This window comes from Heteronotia binoei, chromosome 16, assembly GCF_032191835.1.
Source record: "Heteronotia binoei isolate CCM8104 ecotype False Entrance Well chromosome 16, APGP_CSIRO_Hbin_v1, whole genome shotgun sequence".
In the NCBI taxonomy this organism is placed as follows: domain Eukaryota; kingdom Metazoa; phylum Chordata; class Lepidosauria; order Squamata; family Gekkonidae; genus Heteronotia; species Heteronotia binoei.
This window is the reverse complement of record NC_083238.1, coordinates 46,236,803-46,256,162: the sequence shown is the minus strand read 5'-3', so window position 1 is coordinate 46,256,162 and position 19,360 is coordinate 46,236,803. Positions and strand designations below refer to the sequence as shown.

At 40.8% G+C, this 19,360-nt stretch overlaps 1 protein-coding gene across 1 annotated transcript in view; it reads left to right on the top strand.

Annotated features, from left to right (window-relative positions):
• PARD3B (par-3 family cell polarity regulator beta) overlaps positions 1 to 19,360 on the top strand; it is a 769,788-nt gene that overhangs the window by 32,768 nt on the left and 717,660 nt on the right. The window contains exon 2 of the mRNA XM_060256951.1: positions 11,513 to 11,614. Within this exon, the coding sequence (XP_060112934.1) occupies positions 11,513 to 11,614 (102 nt within the window). The remainder of the gene's footprint in view (positions 1 to 11,512; positions 11,615 to 19,360) is intronic.

Sequence of the window (19,360 nt, the reverse complement as noted above, 5' to 3'; positions counted from 1 at the left end):
TCAGTCAAGAGGAGTTTGCGATGGTGGACGGACTTGTCTCATCTTCGCCAGGGCAAGTTGTTCCATCCTCCCTCATACCTGGAGGTATTCACAGATGCCAGCCTGGGGGGCTGGGGAGCTTCTCTTCAGGACAAGCCAGTCCAAGGCAGGTGGTCTCAGTCCGAGAGTCTGCTTCCCATCAACCTGCTAGAAATCAGAGCCATACGTCTAGCCCTGGTTGCATTCAGGACCCAATTGTTCCAGAAGCATGTGCTTGTCAGAACGGACAATATCACAGCCAAGGCGTATCTGAACAACCAGGGGGGCTCCAGGTCTTCACAGTTGCACCGGGAAGCATCAAGAATTCTGACATGGGCAGAAAAACATCTGGCCTCTCTAAGGGCGGAACACATCAGAGGCCAGGACAACATACAGGCAGATTGGTTAAGCAGACAGGAAATCTGCGAGGGCGAGTGGGCCCTCAGCTCAGACATATTCGACCTCATATGCCAGCGTTGGGGTCTACCAGAGGTGGATCTTTTCGCTTCAAACACAAATTCGCAACTACCAAGGTACTTCACAAGGTTCTCCCATCCAGAAGCCGAACAGACAGATGCCTTGACAGCCATATGGCCTCCAGGTCTCTTGTATGCGTTTCCTCCGGTCCCTCTAGTTTCTCGAGTACTGCGGAGGGTGAGAGCTCTACAGGCGGAAATCATCATGGTAGCTCCCTATTGGCCACGGCGTCCGTGGTTCTCAATGTTGACAGAGCTATCAATAGACCTTCCAATGTCACTTCCAGTTCCTCCCGACATGCTTCATCAGGGTCCGGTGTGGCACCCCGACCCGGGGTGGTTTCATCTGACCGCGTGGAGATTGAGCGGGAGACATTCAGAAATCTAGGTTACTCTCCGGAGGTGACGGACACTATGCTAGCATCAAGAAGGCCCTCCACAGTTCGCATATACAACACCACCTGGAAGGCCTTTGTCCGATGGTGCCGTAGGAAAAAGGTTCCTTCGCTTTCCCCTTCCATTGCGGAGATACTGGCGTTTTTACAGGAGGGCCTGGAGTCCAGGTTAAAACCAGCTACGCTGAGAAGGCAGATAGCTGCCCTGTCCACTGTCTTACCGGTCGTTGGAGGGTATAGGCTATCTCAACATCCACACATCCAATTATTTTTGCAGGGGGCAAAATCGAAATCTCCTCCGACAGTCCATCGCTTTCCGTCTTGGCGGCTCCATACCGTTTTATCAGCACTTACCAAGAAGCCATTTGAGCCCCTTCGAGAGGTGGACTTAAAATGGGTGCGAATGAAAACTCTCTTCTTAGTAGCCATCACGTCTGCACGTCGAGTCTCGGAACTGGGGGCCTTATCAGTGAAGGCGGGTCTTTGCGTGTTCCACAAAGAAAAGGTGGTTCTGCGCACGGATCCCTCCTTCATTCCTAAGGCTGCTTCTAGGTTCCACCGCTCACAAGAAATCTACTTACCCACCTTTTGTCCAGAACCCAAACACCCAAAGGAGGTAGTCTGGCATACGTTAGATGTGCGCAGGGCCTTGAAGATTTTCATTCTACGATCTGAGTCAATTAGAAAAACTGAATCCATGTTCATCAACATCTCTCCTCCAAGAGTGGGAGACAAGATGTCTAATTCATCCATCAGTGCAGTGCTGAAGGCCTGTATCAGCGAAGCATATAGGGCATCAGGGTTACAGGTACCTGGAGGAATCACTGCACATTCTCTTAGGAGTGCCTCCACAAACGCGGCACTGCTGAATAGGGCTTCAGTCGAAGAGGTGTGTAGAGCTGCTACTTGGTCCTCTCCGTCTACATTCATAAGACATTATAAGATCCATTCCATGGCATCAGCAGATGCAGCATTTGGGAGAAAGGTATTACTGCATGTTCTGGGGGAGGTCAGCGATGAAGACCCACCCGATTAAAGGGGACTGCTCTGGTAGGTCCCACAGAGATGTCCGACAACCTCTGAGGGAGAACGGCCCATTGGACTTACCGTGAGGGGTCCTTCTCCTCAGAGGTTCGGAGGACATCTCGCCACTCCCAGATTTATTCTCATCGCTTAGGTTTCTTTCTATAGCCTATCTCCCTTGTACTGTGTTACTTTCAGTATTATCGGAGTTCAAGTTTACAGTTTACATGTTAAAACGAGTTGTTAGTTGTGTTTATAGTCCTTCTAGTTAGAGGGAAGACGACACTGCTTTCGGAGTCCCACAACTGAGGGCGGGGTTATTCCGAAGGCGCCAACAGGAAGTTGAAAAAAGTGTTCCTGCCTCCCTGAAGGAATAGTAGGAATAACCCACAGAGATGTCCTCCGAACCTCTGAGGAGAAGGACCCCTCACGGTAAGTCCAATGGGCCGCTTTGTGTTGTGTGGTTTGAGCTGTAGAATTCTTTGCAGATACCAGTTCAGATTTTCCTTTGCATTCAGATTTTGTTTTTTTTTTTAAAGCAAAACAACCCCCAAACACAAAAATAAACAACAAAATCAGCCGTAACTGAGATCCCCCCCCTGTTTGTGAGTTCAGGTTCTAAACTGTTGAAATTACAACACCTATGGTGTTAAACGGAAAGATAAATATTCTGGTACATATACATCTGAGTAAAAGAGGAAACACTTTTTAATGTTTCACAAACAGCCAGTACTTCTCTAGTGCTGTGAAAAGCTCTTCCTTTTATTTAGATCCCTTTAATTATCTGAGGTAATTATAGCTAATACCAAAATCATTTGAAAATGCTGATTTTGTTAATTTTAATTTATTAAGCACCCAAGTGCATCTTTTCACAGGAAAAGTGAGCTTTCATTTTGTGAGAAGTGTTTTGTCAGAATGAAGTGAATTCAACTTTTATGTGTTATTGTATACTGATACGTTTCCATAGTAAAAGATGTGAGTGTACTGTTTGCCATGCAGTATATTAATTGGAAAGTGCTCTGTATTGGCAGAAAGCCCATGTGGTGCAAGCAGTTAGACTGGTGTACTAGAATCTGGGATGCGGGGGTTCTTTCCAGTTCCCAGAAATTTGCTAGGTAACCTTTGGTCAGAAACAGTTGGAGCCTAGTCTGCCTCTCAGGATTATTATCAGAAAGTTTAAAAAATTGAAGGTGAGAAGAATTTTATAAGCTGCTTTGGAATCACATTAGGGAGAAGGGTAGAATATAAATTAAGTAAATAAAAGAACAGCAGAAATGATTATTCTGGCGGTTTAAAGCTCCAGTCCAGTTTGTACATGGACACAGACCTTGTTGAACGAAGGGCAAGTTTCCCCTGGGGCTCAGTTCAGATGTCACAAATAAAATGGAATTTCTCTAGAGTGTACACACCCTGGTTAATTGCTGAGCTTACATACTTCCACTCCCTTCTCTCCTCCCGTTCTTCTGACTTCAGTTAGTCAAGATGCTTGAATGCAGATGCCTCAACTAACCCAGGTTCACTTCTTTGGCAGGAATCAAGATTCATCTATTCAAGATAACAGTTACCAGGACAGAAACTCTCCTCCGTTAGTTAAAGCTCCACAAATTCAAATATTATAATGCTCCCTCTAAGCTGTGAAGCCTTGTGAACAAAAATTCTGCTTGGTGAACTGCTGGCATTGAAGTTGTAAGCTACTGCATAAATCTGTTTGCTCTGGGGCCATTTTTCCTGAGCTAAGACAAAAATGTGTGAGCCGAAGGCTAAAAAACTGTGAACTGGCTCACACTAATTCATCTTAGAGGGAACCCTGGTTACATGTTAGTTGAAGACTCATTTAATCAATCCTGGTGCAAGGAATGGGGGACATAATGTTTGAAGTTAGCAGTTAACTAGGGTCACATGCTCTCTTGGCTAGCTTTTACCAGAGTGTTTTACTATTTCTGTAACCTTTATCATTTAAAGGTTACAGAAATAGTTTTATCTTTTAGAAAAATGTGTGATGCCTTGTTTAAACAGTGTCAGAGTAGCATTGTGGTTTGTGTGCAAGGCTTATTGGATAGGTGTAGCTCTGTCTACAGAAAGTATGAAAAAGGTGCAGTTGTGAAATGACTGGAATGCTGTACTATGAAGATTGGAAACTGAAAGTTTTTGTGCGTGCCATAAATAAAGTTAGACTTTAGACCGGATACTTTTTATGCCATGCCTGGCAGAAACTTAAATCACAGCTATTTGTGTAAGCAGTATATTGCACAATTCTAATGTCAAATTGTGTTCCTAGATAAGTTGGTAGTTTTGTGAAAGCATCTCTGGGGCTGACATGAGTTGGAGATCTTACATATTTAGTTATTTGTTAGTGTTATTATGTTATATGAATGCTGAGCTAGTTTTACTCTTCTTAGGCATACTAACTGTGCTAAATGCTGCTATATAATCGGGCAGACTTCATGGAAAACATGGTACCCTATGCTACCATGTTGCTTATCTTTAATACGTTTAAAAATGTTGCTTATCTTTAATACGTTACTGTGATGGAATTCTGAGTTGATTTAACCATCATCTATATTGAACGTATTGCTGAGCCATTGTCTTGTCATAAAAAGTATGTGTGTGATTCATATTGTAAGTCTTGAAGATGAGAACATATTTTGTCTTAAAACATAATTTCTAATTGCAGAGACAGAAATTTCAGGTGAACTCTGTCCCTGTTATAGTTGTGTTGTCATTGTCAAGTTGTTGTGGCCTTATCAAATTCCTTGTCCACTCTACCTTGTGAGAAAAGTCTCAGTGTACCAGATAAGATTATTATTGACCTACTTTAAACTGTATATACACATTGTCATGCATATGTATGTTTGTGTGTATACATATTCTTAAAAAATAAAAAGAGTGCCAGAACGCAAAGGCCTTTCATGTGCTAACGAAGGAAGATATAAGAACCAACCCTGGGAAAAACTAGTTTGCATTTAGGCAGCCTTGTGTACTCACAGCATTCATATCTTGCTGTGCTACCAGGTTGTGTCTTTTTTGACCTGTATACCTTTTCCCCTATACTATAGGAATTAATGGAGGAAAACAAGGCTTGATAGTTTAACAGTTGGTTAGGAACTCAGTCAGGCCTTGGTGCAGTTTTGGGGTGGGAAAGCAAGCTCTGGCCATATCTGAGCTGCCTTGTTGATAACAGTTCTTTTACTTTGTACAACGGAAGTTAATGGGGTCACCGAGAAAAGAGTCCACACCTATTTGTTCTTAGCTCCATTCTCTCCTTTGGAGAGTACAAGGACAGGGTTCAAACTATTGTACCCTATGCTACCATGTCACATGTAGCTCATTTTTTGCCATTTGAGAGGTAGGAGAAATTGATAGTTGAGGTGGGCCAACACATTTTGTAGTAAACAGTACACTGTTTGGACAGAAGCCCCCTCATACAATCACAAAAGTTAGCACTATCAATATATTTGGATGTCGAGTTAAACTTTATTAACACTGAAAACACAGATCTTTGATGATGCATTGACATTAAATATAGAATATGAATGTTGTACAATTATATTTAAGCAGATAGTTATAATAACAATAATAATAGAAACAACACCTGTAGTTTTAAGGAAGAAGTGCCCTTAGTGGCTGTTGCTAGGGAACCGCAACAGTATTGTTAGCCTTCGTACCTTGTTTTTTGTCTATAAAAGGCAGAGGGAGGGGACAGGGCCCTTCTCAGGAGGATTTATTGGGGCCAGGTCTGGCAGCAACCATCAGACAACTTTTTACTATATGACTCGCATGTCTCACCCAGGCCTGGCTGCTTGCTTGCTACTGTTCAACAGCAGCCACCCCTAAAAAGGCAGTGTGATTTAGTGGTTACAGGTTCAGACGAGGTTCTGGCAGACCTAGAATCAAACTCAAACTCTTCTCACTGGGAAGCTCACTGGGTGATCTTAGGTCAGGCATATATCTGCCTAATTTAATGCATAGGGTTGTTGGGAGGATAAAATGATGTAAGTTGCTTTGGGTCCCTATTATGGAGAAAGGTATGTTTAAATAAAATAAATAATAGATAGAGCTGAAGATGGGAGGCAGATGAAAGGCTTGTTTGATGGACGTGAAGTAGAAACGGAATTAGGAGAAGGTGAGAATAAGGCAAGAAAAATGCATTGGGGCTTTCAAGAAAAGGACATAGTAGAGGAAGGGAAAAAGAGTCCCTGTGGGTCTCCTGCTTGTCATAATCTAATGTTTTCAATTGTATTACATGTTTTTCCCATCTTACTGAATATTTTGTGTAAAACTTGCCTTTGACTCATTCCAAACAGGGAAAATTATTTCATAGGAGCTTTCTGCCCAGTGTTTTCCATTATTTCCAAACTTTCCTCCATTGGAAAAAGTTCTTGGAGAGGAAAGGTGTAAATATAGTCAAAACCCTTGGGGGGAGCTTGGAGGCTATTTAAAACTACAGTCCTAGAAGCTCAGATAAAATATATACCACAAGTTAGGACAGGCACAAACAGGTATTAAAAAGGCCTGCATGGTTAACAAAGAAAGTTATGGAAGCTGTAAAAAATGAGAAGGATTCTTTAAGCAGTGGAAAGCTAGTCCAAGTGAGCTTAATAAAAGGGAACACAGGCTGAGGCATATCAAATGCGACTGTGATCAGGCAGGCAAAAAGGGACTATGAGTATATTGCAAAAAACATAAAGACCAACAATAAAAATTTCTTCAAATATATTATAAGCAGGAAACCAGCCAGGGAGGCAGTGGGGTCCTTGGATGACCAAGGGGTAAAAGGATTACTAAAGGAGGATAGGGAGATGGCTGAGAAGTTGAATGCATTTTCTGCCTCCGTCTTCACTGTGGAAGACGAAAAGTGTTTGCCCACTCCAGAACTGCTAATTTTGGAAGGGGTGTTGAAAGACCTGAGTCAGATTGAGGTGACAAGAGAGGAGGTCCTACAACTGATAGACAAATTAAAAACTAATAAGTCACCAGATCTGGATGGCATACTCAGAGGTGGACTTGATGGATCTCCTCACCAAAATATGTAATCTTTCATTGAAATCTGCCTCTGTTCCTGAGGACTGGAAGGTAGCAAATGTCACTCCCATCTTTAAAAAGGGTTCCAGAGGAGATCCGAGAAATTACATGCCAGTCAGTCTGACTTCAATACCTGGAAATTTGCTGGAAACCATTATCAAAGGCAGAATGAGTAGGCACATTGATGAACACAAGTTATTGAGGAAGACTCAGCATGGGTTCTATAAGGGAAGATCTTGCCTCACTAACCTGTTACAGTTCTTTCAGGGGGTGAACAAACATGTGGACAAAGGGGACCCAATAGATGTTGTTTACCTTGACTTCCAGAAAGCTTTTTGATAAAATTCCTCATCAAAGGCTCCTTAGTAAGCTTGAGAGTCATGGAGTAAAAGGACAAGTCCTTCTGTGGATCAAAAACTGGCTAATTAATAGGAAACAGAGAGTGAGTATAAATGGGCAATCTTCGCAGTGGAAGACGGTAAGCAGTGGGGTGCTACAGGGCTTAGTACTGGGTTCCATGCTCTTTAATTTGTTCATAAATGATTTGGAGTTGGGAGTAAGCAGTGAAGTGGCTAAGTTTGCAATGACACTAAATTGTTCAGGGTGGTGAGAACCAGAGAGGATTGTGAGGCACTCCATCATCAACGTGGCAGATGAGGTTCAGTGTGGCCAAGTGCAAAGTAATGCACATTGGGGCCAAAAATCCCAGCTACAAATACAAGTTGATGATTGGGTGTGAACTGGCAGAGAGATCTTGGAGTTGTGGTACATAACTCACTGAAAATGTCAAGACAGTGTGCGATTGCAATAAAAAAGGCCAACGCCATGCTGGGAATTATTAGGATGGGAATAGAAAACAAATCTTCCAGTATCATAATGCCCCTGTATAAATCGATGGTGTGGTCTCATTTGGAGTACTGTGTGCAATTCAGGTCACCGCACCTCAAAATGGATATTATAGCATTGGAAAAAGTCCAGAAAAGGGCAACTAGAATGATTAAAGGTTTGGAACACTTTCCCTATGAAGAAAGGTTAAAACACTTGGGGCTTTTTAGCTTGGAGAAATGTCGACTGCGGGGTGACATGATAGAGGTTTACAAGATTATGCATGGGATGGAGAAGGTAGAGAAAGAAGTACTTTTCTCCCTTTCCCACAATACAAGCACTTGTGGGCATTCAATGAAATTGCTGAGCAGTCAGGTTAGAACGGATAAAAGGAAGTACTTCTTCACCCAAAGGGTGATTAACATGTGGAATTCACTGCCACAGGAGGTGGTGGCAGCTACAAACATAGCCAGCTTTAAGAGGGGATTGGATAAATATATGGAGCAGAGGTCCATCAGCGGCTATTAGCCTCAGCATTTTTTTGGAACTGTCTGGGGCAGTGATGTTCTGTATTCTTGGTGCTTGTGGGGGGCAAAGTGGAACTTCTAACCTCCTGATGGCACTTGGGCTTCTTTTTGGCCACTGTGTGACACAGAGTGTTGGACTGGATGGGCCATTGGCCTGATCCAACATGGCTTCTCTTATGTTCTTATGAAATTGGGGGGGGGGGGGGAACTTTGTTCTTTTCCTGGGACTTCACTTCTCTACAGTGACAGTGTTCCTTGTATTTTTGGCAGATTCCTCCACTTGTAGAAGCAGCATCTCCCATTTAGCAGACATATATTGCTAATACGATGTGATGGATCTGTGTAACTGTAAAATTTAATGTAGAAAATCTGAACTTTGTGAAGACAGAACTGGAGGAGTCTTCTTGTTTAACTGTTTATAAAACCATTACATCCTGGTGAGATAGCTTTCAAGATTTCTTGATAGCAACATATCCATTCAGATCTTCAGAAACTCTTAGATGAGTGTTTGTACTTCTGTGTGTGTATCAGGGCTTCCTCTTTTTATTTTATCTAAATGCTGCTCTTTGCACTTCATTGGAGATGGGTCTAGAAGGTTCCATGAGCGTTAGGAGTAGCTGATTGTTGGGCTGCCTTATCAGTATTTATCAGGTTTTTTTTCAGTCAATTACCGAGTGGACTACTGATTTAGCTATCCAAATACAGCTGCCCTGAAAAATCCAGAATTTGGGAGTTTTTTTTTCACGACTTCTGGATAGCTACTGTTAAAGGGCAGTTGTGGCTTGCAAATTGCATTTAAAGGGACCATGATCCCTTTACATGCCTTCCACTCTCCATTGGAAACAATGGAGGGTGGGGGTGGCCCTGTTGGGCAGCCAGGTTCTCTCAGCAGGATCGGCTTCTTGGTGGACTCTGTTGAGTAGTCTGGTCTAAACTGGGCTGCCCAGCAGAGCCTACATGGAGAACTCTCCCTGGTGGATTGGCTTCTGAGTGGCTTCTGTTGGGCTGTCAGCAGATCCCAGCTGAACCTGTGGGGGGAAGGCTTGGCCAGGGCTGGCTCCTCTTTGCAGCTCAGTTTGAACCAAGCTGTAAAGTGGAGCCAGCCAAGGATTGGCCAGGGCAGCAAGAACGACTATTGGATACTCCGTATGAAGGGTCCTTCTCCTCTGAGGACAGTATTGGGATTCAGGTATATTGGGAAATAAATTTTTTTTACGTGTTCAGTATAGCCGAACTTGAAAAGTACTTTTCACCTGATCCCCCTACTATGGAAAGTTTGTTCAGTGATTGCTTCATAACATGGAATCTTCTTCCCACTGGAATTCTAATGAAGTCTGTGATCACTTATTTTCTCATAATGAGATGTGGCTATTTAAACACATGTATTTGGCTAAAAATAGGTAGACAAATAATTTTTGGGTGTATTTCAAAATGTGAGTAAGATTCACGATTCGGTTGTCGTTAGGGTTCTTACCTGCTTTGTATCAAGATGATGAGGATAAAATGTTAAATAACGTTCAAGTGTATGATAACGGCATAGGGTAATACTGTCCAACTCATCAATTTTAATTTAATTTTCTTCACTGATTGTTCCAGTTTTATGAAGGTCTTGGAAACTGAAAGTTCAAGTAAAGAGAATTTCCAGTTAAACTGGTATTATTGTGGTGGTTTCTGCTGAGAGATGTGTACTGTTTCCAATGCCTTTCATTGCTGGCTTCAGTACAAAGTGATACATTTAGCATGGCAAGTATCCATTAAATTGAGAGTTTCAGAAGAAGTGGGCAATTTGAATTAATGGACCATGGTCTTCAGACACAGTGGAATGAGTTAAAGGAAAAATGCCATTCTCAATTCTGAATTTGCTCTTCATTTTAAGACATGAAGTACTGCAACTACATAGTATTTTAACAAATTTGACAAGCTGAGCAGGGTAGTTTCTCAAGGTTAGAAATGGTGGTTCTAGAAAATGATGTCAGCTGAAAAAACATGTAGTTAGCTATCTTTGATTGAGTACCAAGTTGGTGAAGGTTGTGTCACAGCTGTCTGTGGTTGTGTGTTGCAGTATTTGTGATACTTATGCCATTCTTGGCACCCTCTGCTCATCTTTCCCCCCTGCTTCTGCTACCATACCTTCTGACTGCATATACTAACATACCGTACTTTAAAATTGAGTCTTCAGTGATGTTCAGGTGGTAACTGAATCATCAAGGAAGTAATTATCAGCCCAAATGGAAGTCGCTGCGAAGAATATGTAGCCAGGACTCAAAACAGCGATCTATGTACTAGTCTAAACCTGCTTTTTTGTATGTGTCTTGGATTTGAGATTCAGTCCATCCCAATCTGAGCCTTACCTGAAACTGAAAATGCAGAGCATTCCTGAAACCCACTCCTCCCCACAAGAGATGTTACACTCTGAACCAGGAGTCCGTATGTTGTATAGTGGAGGCTATTTTCTCTTCCTGTTACTATATTCTTGTTCCAGCTGGAGTCGTATTTTGGAAGATTGTTCCGCGTTTTTGTAAAGAGGCAAATGTGAACTTTCATAAAAAAGAATTATGCGTGTATTTATTTATACTTTAAATTTATGAATTGCCCAATCCCTGAATGCATGGCGTTCTGGGCGATGTATAACAGAAGTTAAAATCATCAACATAACATTGTTAAAATTAATAAATCAGACATTCTTATATTATTAAATAATATTCTCCAGATGGTGGTTGAGGGGTTAGAGGGTGTTAGAAATAGTGGTTGAGGGGTTAGAAAATATTACTATAAGAACAAAGTATTGGACCAAGAGAGATTTAAATATTGTACTTTAAGCCATAACAGATGGTACAGTAAATTACAACATATCTAAAGTTATTTTGCAATATTATGTGCATTTATTGGAAGATTATCCCGTTGAGTTTAGCGCTTATGTCCATGTAAGCACACTTAGCATTTGTGTATTTGTAGTATGTTAAAAATGTGATAAAACCAAATTTTTAAATTTTCCATTTCAAGGTCTCGAAGCAGCATATTGTGAGTATTTTTAGATTCAGTAGCTGTAGATTAACATGTAAGCCATTTATTTTAAACTGAAATATTGAACAAACCTGTTTATGAACAAAATTTGATATCACTTCATATTCATTATTAGAACATGAAGGAACTTAGTAACATTATTTATTGTCTGTGTGCTAAAATGGTGAGCTAACGAGAAAATGTACTTATGTTTCATTTGCAGGATCCTTCTTATTGGGTGAACATTCACCATCTGGAGTACACAGATGGGGGAATTCTGGACCCAGATGACATGCTGGCAGATGTTGTGGAAGACAAAGATAAGGTTGCTGGAGAACAATACTTTATTTTTAACTGGGGATTGTCAGATTGAATTAAAGTCTGGAGTGGCTGTGTTGTAACTTCACATAATTTAATATACTTAATAGCTATATGACAGTGCGATGTTGGGTTGAACTCCTCAAAGAATTAAACACAGTGGATCTCTTTTATTGAATATTGAAGTACATTTCTGCTCCACAGTAAGGATGTAGGATAAAAAGGCAGACAAAGCCTTACAATTTGGTTGTAGGCCTTGAATGAAGAAGAAAAAAATCTTTAGCTTCTCTTGTAATTTTTTTAAAAGGAGGAATAGCTGTTGATGAGGTCAGGCATTGATTTTGAATGCAGTATTGATTTGGTGCCTGTTAATTTGGATTCACAGACACAGCTGTGTTTTCTTCTGTGTGTACATGATATATTCATAATAAAGAGAGCAACATGCAGACATGACCTTTAATTGACACACAACTTGAAAGCACAAACTTCTGTGTCCATAAGTTGATTAATTTTTTTATAAAGTTTTTTGTATTTAAACATCTGAAACATATATAACAGTAACTATGAATGTATGTTTTCATGGCTCAGAATTTTCTGGATGCCTGAGTTTTTTACCATTACAACAGACATACAGGTATCTTGAAATCCCCAATTAATTGTAAATTGACATTACTATACTGTGATTTTTGTTCAATTTCATGCGTGATGCATGTATTTATGTAGAATGTAGAAGTGGCCCTGAGTGCTTTAAAGAAACTTTATCATGATGCATTCCAAATGGATTTATTATTTTTATGGTGCTTCTATTGTTTGGCCATCTGGGAGACTTCATTAAATTATGACATATAATTCCCATGGTACACTTCTGGAAATTAGAAGTTATTTTACTACCTTTCTAAAGGTTTAGAAACAGACTGTTCAATACACTGAATATGTAGACCACATTTTGTATTTTGGCCATGTTGTAAAAATGATCCTAATTTAAATAAAATTTTAATGTACAAACAATGGATTTGGGAGAAGACAAATTAGAAATTGTAAAAAAAAAAAAAAGAGAGGGTATTCTCTTCTGGGTTTTGTGTTGCCTCATAGGTTAAGGAATGCCAGTTCATTCTTCTTGCCTTTTGTGTAGTTGATATTTCCCAGGTAAGCATTTCCCAGACCATCTTGAAGGAGTAAGTGTGTTCAGGCTTTGACAGCTTGATGATCCCCCTAGGGAGAGGATGAATCATAAACAAATTCATGCATGCAACAAATAGTTTTAACTAATGAAAACAAGTGACAATGCTATCATTATTATTCATAATGAAATGGGATAGAACAGGTCATAAGTATTAATCTCTAATCAATACATATGTTTCCCAGTGTAATATGTTCATGACACATTATATCTGTCAGATACAGCTGCATAGCAAGATAACAGTTTGACCACATGCATCTATTTACTGTTGTCCTTCTTGATCTTCATCTTCCCACATGGGGAAACTGAAATAAGGCAGGGAGTAAATCTTAGAAAATCCCATCTTCAGTGAAACCCTGTTGATCTGCTGAATTCCGGGGTAACAGTGGCTCTAAATTGGCAGTTCAGGGGAGTGGGATTTACCATCTGCACTAAATTCCATCCATTCATCCATTCCCCCTCATCTCTCATCTCTCTTTTCCAGCAGGTAGACTACTGGGTTCTCCAGTACCCCAGGGCGCCATGTTAATGACTGCTCATCTAGTTAGTACTCACCAGGAAGCTTGGTGATATATAATCTCAGATTAAACAGATTATGAGATTATACATCTCCAAGCTTCCTCGGTAATACTAACTAGATGAGCAGTCATTAATATGGTACTTTGGGGTACCTGAGAATCCACTGATGTACTTGTTGGAAACCACTAACTTCTTGTGCTAACTACTCCATGCTTGCAGAAAAATCTATTAAAAAAAATGGGGGGTTAAACTCCCACAGATTACAATCAGCATCTGTAGTTTTAAGAAATGAATGCCATTGTAGTGGCATTGGAGGTATTGTTAGGCAACTACAATAGTATTGTCAGCCTTTGAACCTGCTTTATCTCAATAACATGTTGGAGAGAGGGCTGTAATTTTGCCATATTTTGTTTTTCTGTGGTGTAGACAAATTGGATTGGTTTCAGAAGAGGGTAGTAAAGATGGTGAGAGGTATGGAGAACAAGGGCTTTGAGAAAAGGTTTAAGAACTTGGTAGTGTTAACCTGGAGTAGAGACAGCTAAGGGGAGACATGATGGAGGTCTTTACATGAAGGACTTTTGTATATAGAGGAGAAACAGTTAATTTCTACTGCTGCTCTCTGCATCATATTAATGGGCTTTGCGGCTTCATAAAGCTCTGATTTGGATACCCCTAAAGTTAGGGTAGGGTACCCCAACTGTGGGCACCTTTGGAATTCTGCTCCCAGGGCACTGGGTGCAACTACAAAATGGCTGCCATGATAGGTGGACTCAAAATGGCTGCTGCAGGAGGCTGAGCCAACCACAAAAGAGATCAGCTTATATATAACTCTGATGGTAATTCTTCAGCATTTCAAACAGAGACTCTGTTTAGCAGGATGCTCTTAAAACGACATAGGCCATCAGAAGCCCTGCTGGGCAAAAACCCTCCTGGCCTCACCCACATTCTGAAAGCACTTGACAGGCTCTAGGAAATGTGCCCATGCAGGAACTACTTTGCATATTAGACCTGCTCTTTTGGTCCACCTTTTGCTTTGAAAGTTCCTTGTGTATTGAGTCAACAATGTAACTTGCTAACTCTGAGTTTAAATTTACATTCTTGCTTATGATTGGTAGGAATTGTATGTTTGTAGGCCTTAGCTATTCTTTGCATCTTGCAGGTACATAGTTACTCACAAGTTGGTGAATGAGAAATTTTTGGCTGCACCAGTTCAGTGCATGTTTCATAGCTGGAACTGATACATGTCTCTCTTGTGTGGCGCCTAACCAAAGTAGCACCATGTATTAAAAAGTCTGAGATGTCTGTAATTACAGCCAGTGACCAGTAGGAAAAACTTTGCTGTATTGTTGAATTTGCCCCTGACTTCCAAGGAAGGACTGGGGGCACTTACCTTTTATGACAACTCAGACCATAATACAAGAAAAATATCATTTGCATTGTGACATTTTTGATACCTTGAAGTATTTGACCCTAGTTGAAATATTTGACCCTAGTCAAATATTTGGTGGTCTGTTGACAGTATTTGATGGGTCAGTTTACCAGCATGCAAACCCTTTCTTAGTACTATTTTTGAATGAGTTTTTAAATTGTAAAGAATTGAGATTTTAAAGATGCTGAATAAAAAGTAATCATAGTAAAGGAGTCCCAGCATTGTGTTTTTTGTCTGTCATGAGGTGAGTGAAAATTTTGGGGCTGGATCATAGATTTAAAGAAAATGTTTCCTTGTCTGTTGCATTATTAGAACTTTAAAAATGTATACTTTGTGTAGTCTAATATGCCCCATTGAATCCTTTGTTGTAGTCAACTGTGAACTGAAAGAATATTAACCAGGAGCAGACAAAAAGCCCAAAGAATGTTCAAGAGCTGCTGTCATCTTGATAGGTTAATAATTGTGAAGAAGCCATTTTGTGTGTGTATGATCTTATAGGCAAGGGAGTTATAATATTAATTTCCCATTTTATTAAAATGCAGTGTTGAGTTTTTTTAGCAACAAAAAGCATTTCCTGGGGTACAGTATCTTAAATTGGAATATCTTCCTATGAGTTTAAGGCTAGGTGATAGAAAAATAATTGGAGGAATCTCCCATTTCTCTGTTATCACCTTGCCAAATAGAAGACAGGGTGTTTTTTTCCAAGCTGTTGCTTGACTAATGTCCAGCAAAGGTACGGTGGACATTTTGAGTAATTTAACTATCTTTGAGTTGTCAAAGAAGCAAAGTAAGAGAGATGTTTTCAGACTAACAATTTGCTTTTTTTTTTTTAAGACACAAATTTAAATAATGCTCTGTTTTTTAACTTAAGAAAATTACAGTATAATTAAATGTGGCAGGCTGTACATGTTTACTTCGTCTTGTTGCTAATTAACTGTTGGAATTTTAGAAAAGAGCTGGCTAACAGCTGTTGGAGGCAGTGGGGATGGGGAAGTGCTTTGGAAGTGATGGGCGAAACGATAAAGTGTTCTTGTTGTGAAGAAATGCAGAAGTGTTTTACATCGTTCCCATCTTTTTGAGGAAGCAGCTATTCATGCCTGCTAACTCTTTTTTCTGGAAGATGGCAAAGACATCTGATCAAGAGGGCTAAGCGTGCTACTTTTAGCTCCATAATTTCCACCGCCTCCTGCTTCTTGTAGGCTTCTTTGCTTAATAAAACTTAACATTTTTTTCCATTCCTCATCTCAGTTCTGCTTCATCTCCATTGCCACCTTTATGGGGAAATGCAAATCTGAATATTTGCTATCTGAATCTTCCTGCACCTCGCATCACGGAAATCTTACGTCCAGATTGTTTGGTTCCCCTGAGCAAGGAGTGTGTAGTTTCCCTACAGCATTTGGAATTGTTTTTGAAATAGCTAGCTTGTTTCCATGTGTTTCTGTTTTGTTTGTTTTTATAAAATTAACATTACTATCATAAAGCTTTGTTATTCAATACTTATGGGGAATGGAGGCTGCTGGTTAATAAAATGGGTTGGACAGTCCAGAATAGTGCTTTGCCCCCTAACTGAAAGAAATCTGTAATGACCAAACTGCACCCCATTGGGAGCACTATGGCAACAGCCCCCCCTCCCCCCCGTGCCTGACAGGATTCCTCCACTTGCAAGGCCTCCAGCACAAATGACTCGCAATGCCTTGAGGCTGGCTGCAGGGGAAGGAGACCTCTGAGGATTATGTCACTTGGCATTGTTGGCTCTCTGAAGCCCGGCAATAGCCAGAAGCATCAAGCTTGCCTCCTGGAGATCTGGGGCTGGGATGTGCATGTCCTCCAAGGATACTGGGGTATGGTGGGTGATGCTGGCTAACTAAGCATTCTGAATAAGCAAGAGCCAGAAAACAAAGGTTATTACTGTACTTCTGAGAAAATGGCACTGTGTAAATACTCATGTATGTACTATGTAAATACTGGGATGGCCCGGGCTGTCCTGATCTTGTTGGATCTCAGGAGCTAAGCTGGGTCTGCCCTGGTTAGTACTTGGATGGGAGACTACCGAGGAATTCTAGAGTTGCTATACAGAGGCTGGCAGTGGCAGACAATGGGTTTCCTTGAAACCCCCATGGGGTCTCCATAAGTTGTTGTTGCTGTTGCTGTTGTTATTGTTATTTATTTATTTGATTTAATTAATCGCCCCATCCCAACCAGGCCAGGCTCTGGGCAATGTACATCAGATGTGGAAACCTCTACTCTGGGTGATGTGCATCAGACGTGGAAACATCTATTCTATAGTAAACAGTAGGAACTTTCAGTGCTGTGGTTGGCTGCAACTTGATAATACTTTCACCACCTCACCAGATGTTCAGAGGAATCCATGTACAGTATCTCAGCAAGTTTTGCAAGATGACTGAGAGTTCCAAACTCACCTTCTGGTGTTTTGTAGCATAAGAGTATGGCCTTAGGCAACCCAGCAAATCAGTCTCAGAATGCATCTAATAATCCAGAGTCAGCCTTCAAAGGTAAGAATTTATGTATGTAAAATATTTTGATGCTCAATAGAAGTATTGTCAACGGAAGACACTTCAGCTTGTTTTAAAACTATTCAAGGAGTGCTAACAGAGGTTTGGTTATCTTTGTAATTTGTAATCTCACTGCTTGTGGGCCCACCCATGAAAAGTGACAACTGCTGTATGCTAACCAGTTTTTCCTCTAAGCTGAGTTAGCGTGAGCTGGCTCACAGTTTTTTAGCCTCTGGCTCACACATTTTTGTCTTAGCTCAAGAAAAATGGTCCCAGAACAAATTAATTTATACAGTAGCTTACATCTCTAATGCCAGTAGCTCATGAAGTAGAAGTTGTGATCACAAGACTCCACAGCTTAGAGGGAGCATTGATGCTAACTTCTGAATGCTAGTGCTCCTGGGGCTGGCAAGTTGTTGGAAAGGTCTACAACAATCTATACCTTCTTGCAACAGATCACAAGAGATGTACTCTGGCAATGCACTGTTAGAATGGAATTGTGTTTAAAATTACTTGATGATGTAAACATTTTGAAAATATTTTGTGCCAGTACACACTGTCACCAGAGAGATTTTTGACTTCAGCAAAGCAAATGGTTTGCTCGTTAGCAAATGGCTGAAAATGTTCAGTGTGTCTACATAGAAAAACTGGCAGTGGTGGAGAATCAGGAATTCTGGTGATGTATTTCTAAAACCCAGTACAAAACATGAATTAAAACGGCAAACATAATATAATTGAAATCTAGCAGATAGATCTGTGCTGGTTAATCTCCTGGTTCTCATTTCACTTATGAAAGCATTATTTCATTGCCTTTTAAAAGTAAATGTGTCGCATGCTAGAAATATTGAAATAATTAAACACATTTGACTCTTGTGCATAAATTTTCTAAAATTAACTGCCTTTTTCACACTAATCTGTCTTGTCTCTAATTGGGTAAAAATGTGTGGGAGAAAGCTTTGAAAAGAGAATAGTTTTGCAAGGGAGGCTTGTATGCAGTCAACATTCAAAAGTCATTAGGCATGGTAAGATGAGGAGTAGCTTCTTGCATTAAGGGCCATGGTATTTGTATTGGTACCTTTTCTCTTGGTATTTGCAGGTTTGTTAAAGACATGGAATGCTTACCAACTTAACCTGGGGAGGGAAGTGTCTCTCATTCACAAAAGCAATAAAGAGCAACATAATTTGATTTTCTTTTATGACCAGCATGTTACATCTTATTGATAACTGATGCACATATGTTGATTCCACTGTTTAAATTCCCCAGGGAGCAGCTAATTCTCTGAATTCTTTTATTTCAGTCATTCCCACCCCAAGGGGTGAAAATAAAGTCCAGAATGTGTATTGGACACAGGGACATCTGCATAAAGTGACATAAAGTGTCTAATCCCTTGCCATAATGAAGTGTTTTTTTTTTTTAATCCTGCATTAGGAGACAAAGCTGATAGTGAAAGGGCTTGCTGGAACATACAAAGCTGCCTTATAGCAAACCAGTCCATTGGTCCATCAATGCCATTGTTGTCTACTCAGACTGTCAGCGGTTCTCCAGGGTCTCAGGAACACCCAGGATATTCTGGCTCTTCTTGGACTGGGATCAATGCAAGAAGAAAGTGGAGGGGAGACATTGGAAACTTATAGTGCCATCCTAAAACAGAGTTACACCTTTCTTAAGCCCATCGGAGTCAGTGTGCTTAGAAGACTGTAACTCTGCTGGGAATGGCACAGTTAGTGGAGCAGTGGGCTGTGTGAAGTGAAGTCCCTTTTTCTCTGATATTATATCCAAAAGTAGTTGTACCAGTTAATATAGTTCACCTAACTATCTCTATGTCAGGGCTTTGCAGGGAGAAGTTTGCTTGTTAGCAGGGGCATAGCCAGTATTTTAAAAGTCAGGGGGCACCCTTTCCCATCCACTGTGGGGCTTGCCACTTCTCAAAAGCTTTTTGGGGTGGGGCAAAAGCTGGAGTCTCTGAAAGTGACCAGGTTGAGGCAGCCAACCCTAAAATGTTGGAGTCAAGAAGGGACTGCACCTTGCGTGTAAGCGGTGTGTGGGGGGTTTCCTTCCACCTCCTTCTCCTCCACCCCACTTTGCAGCCAGCAGCTACATCTGTCCCCCCT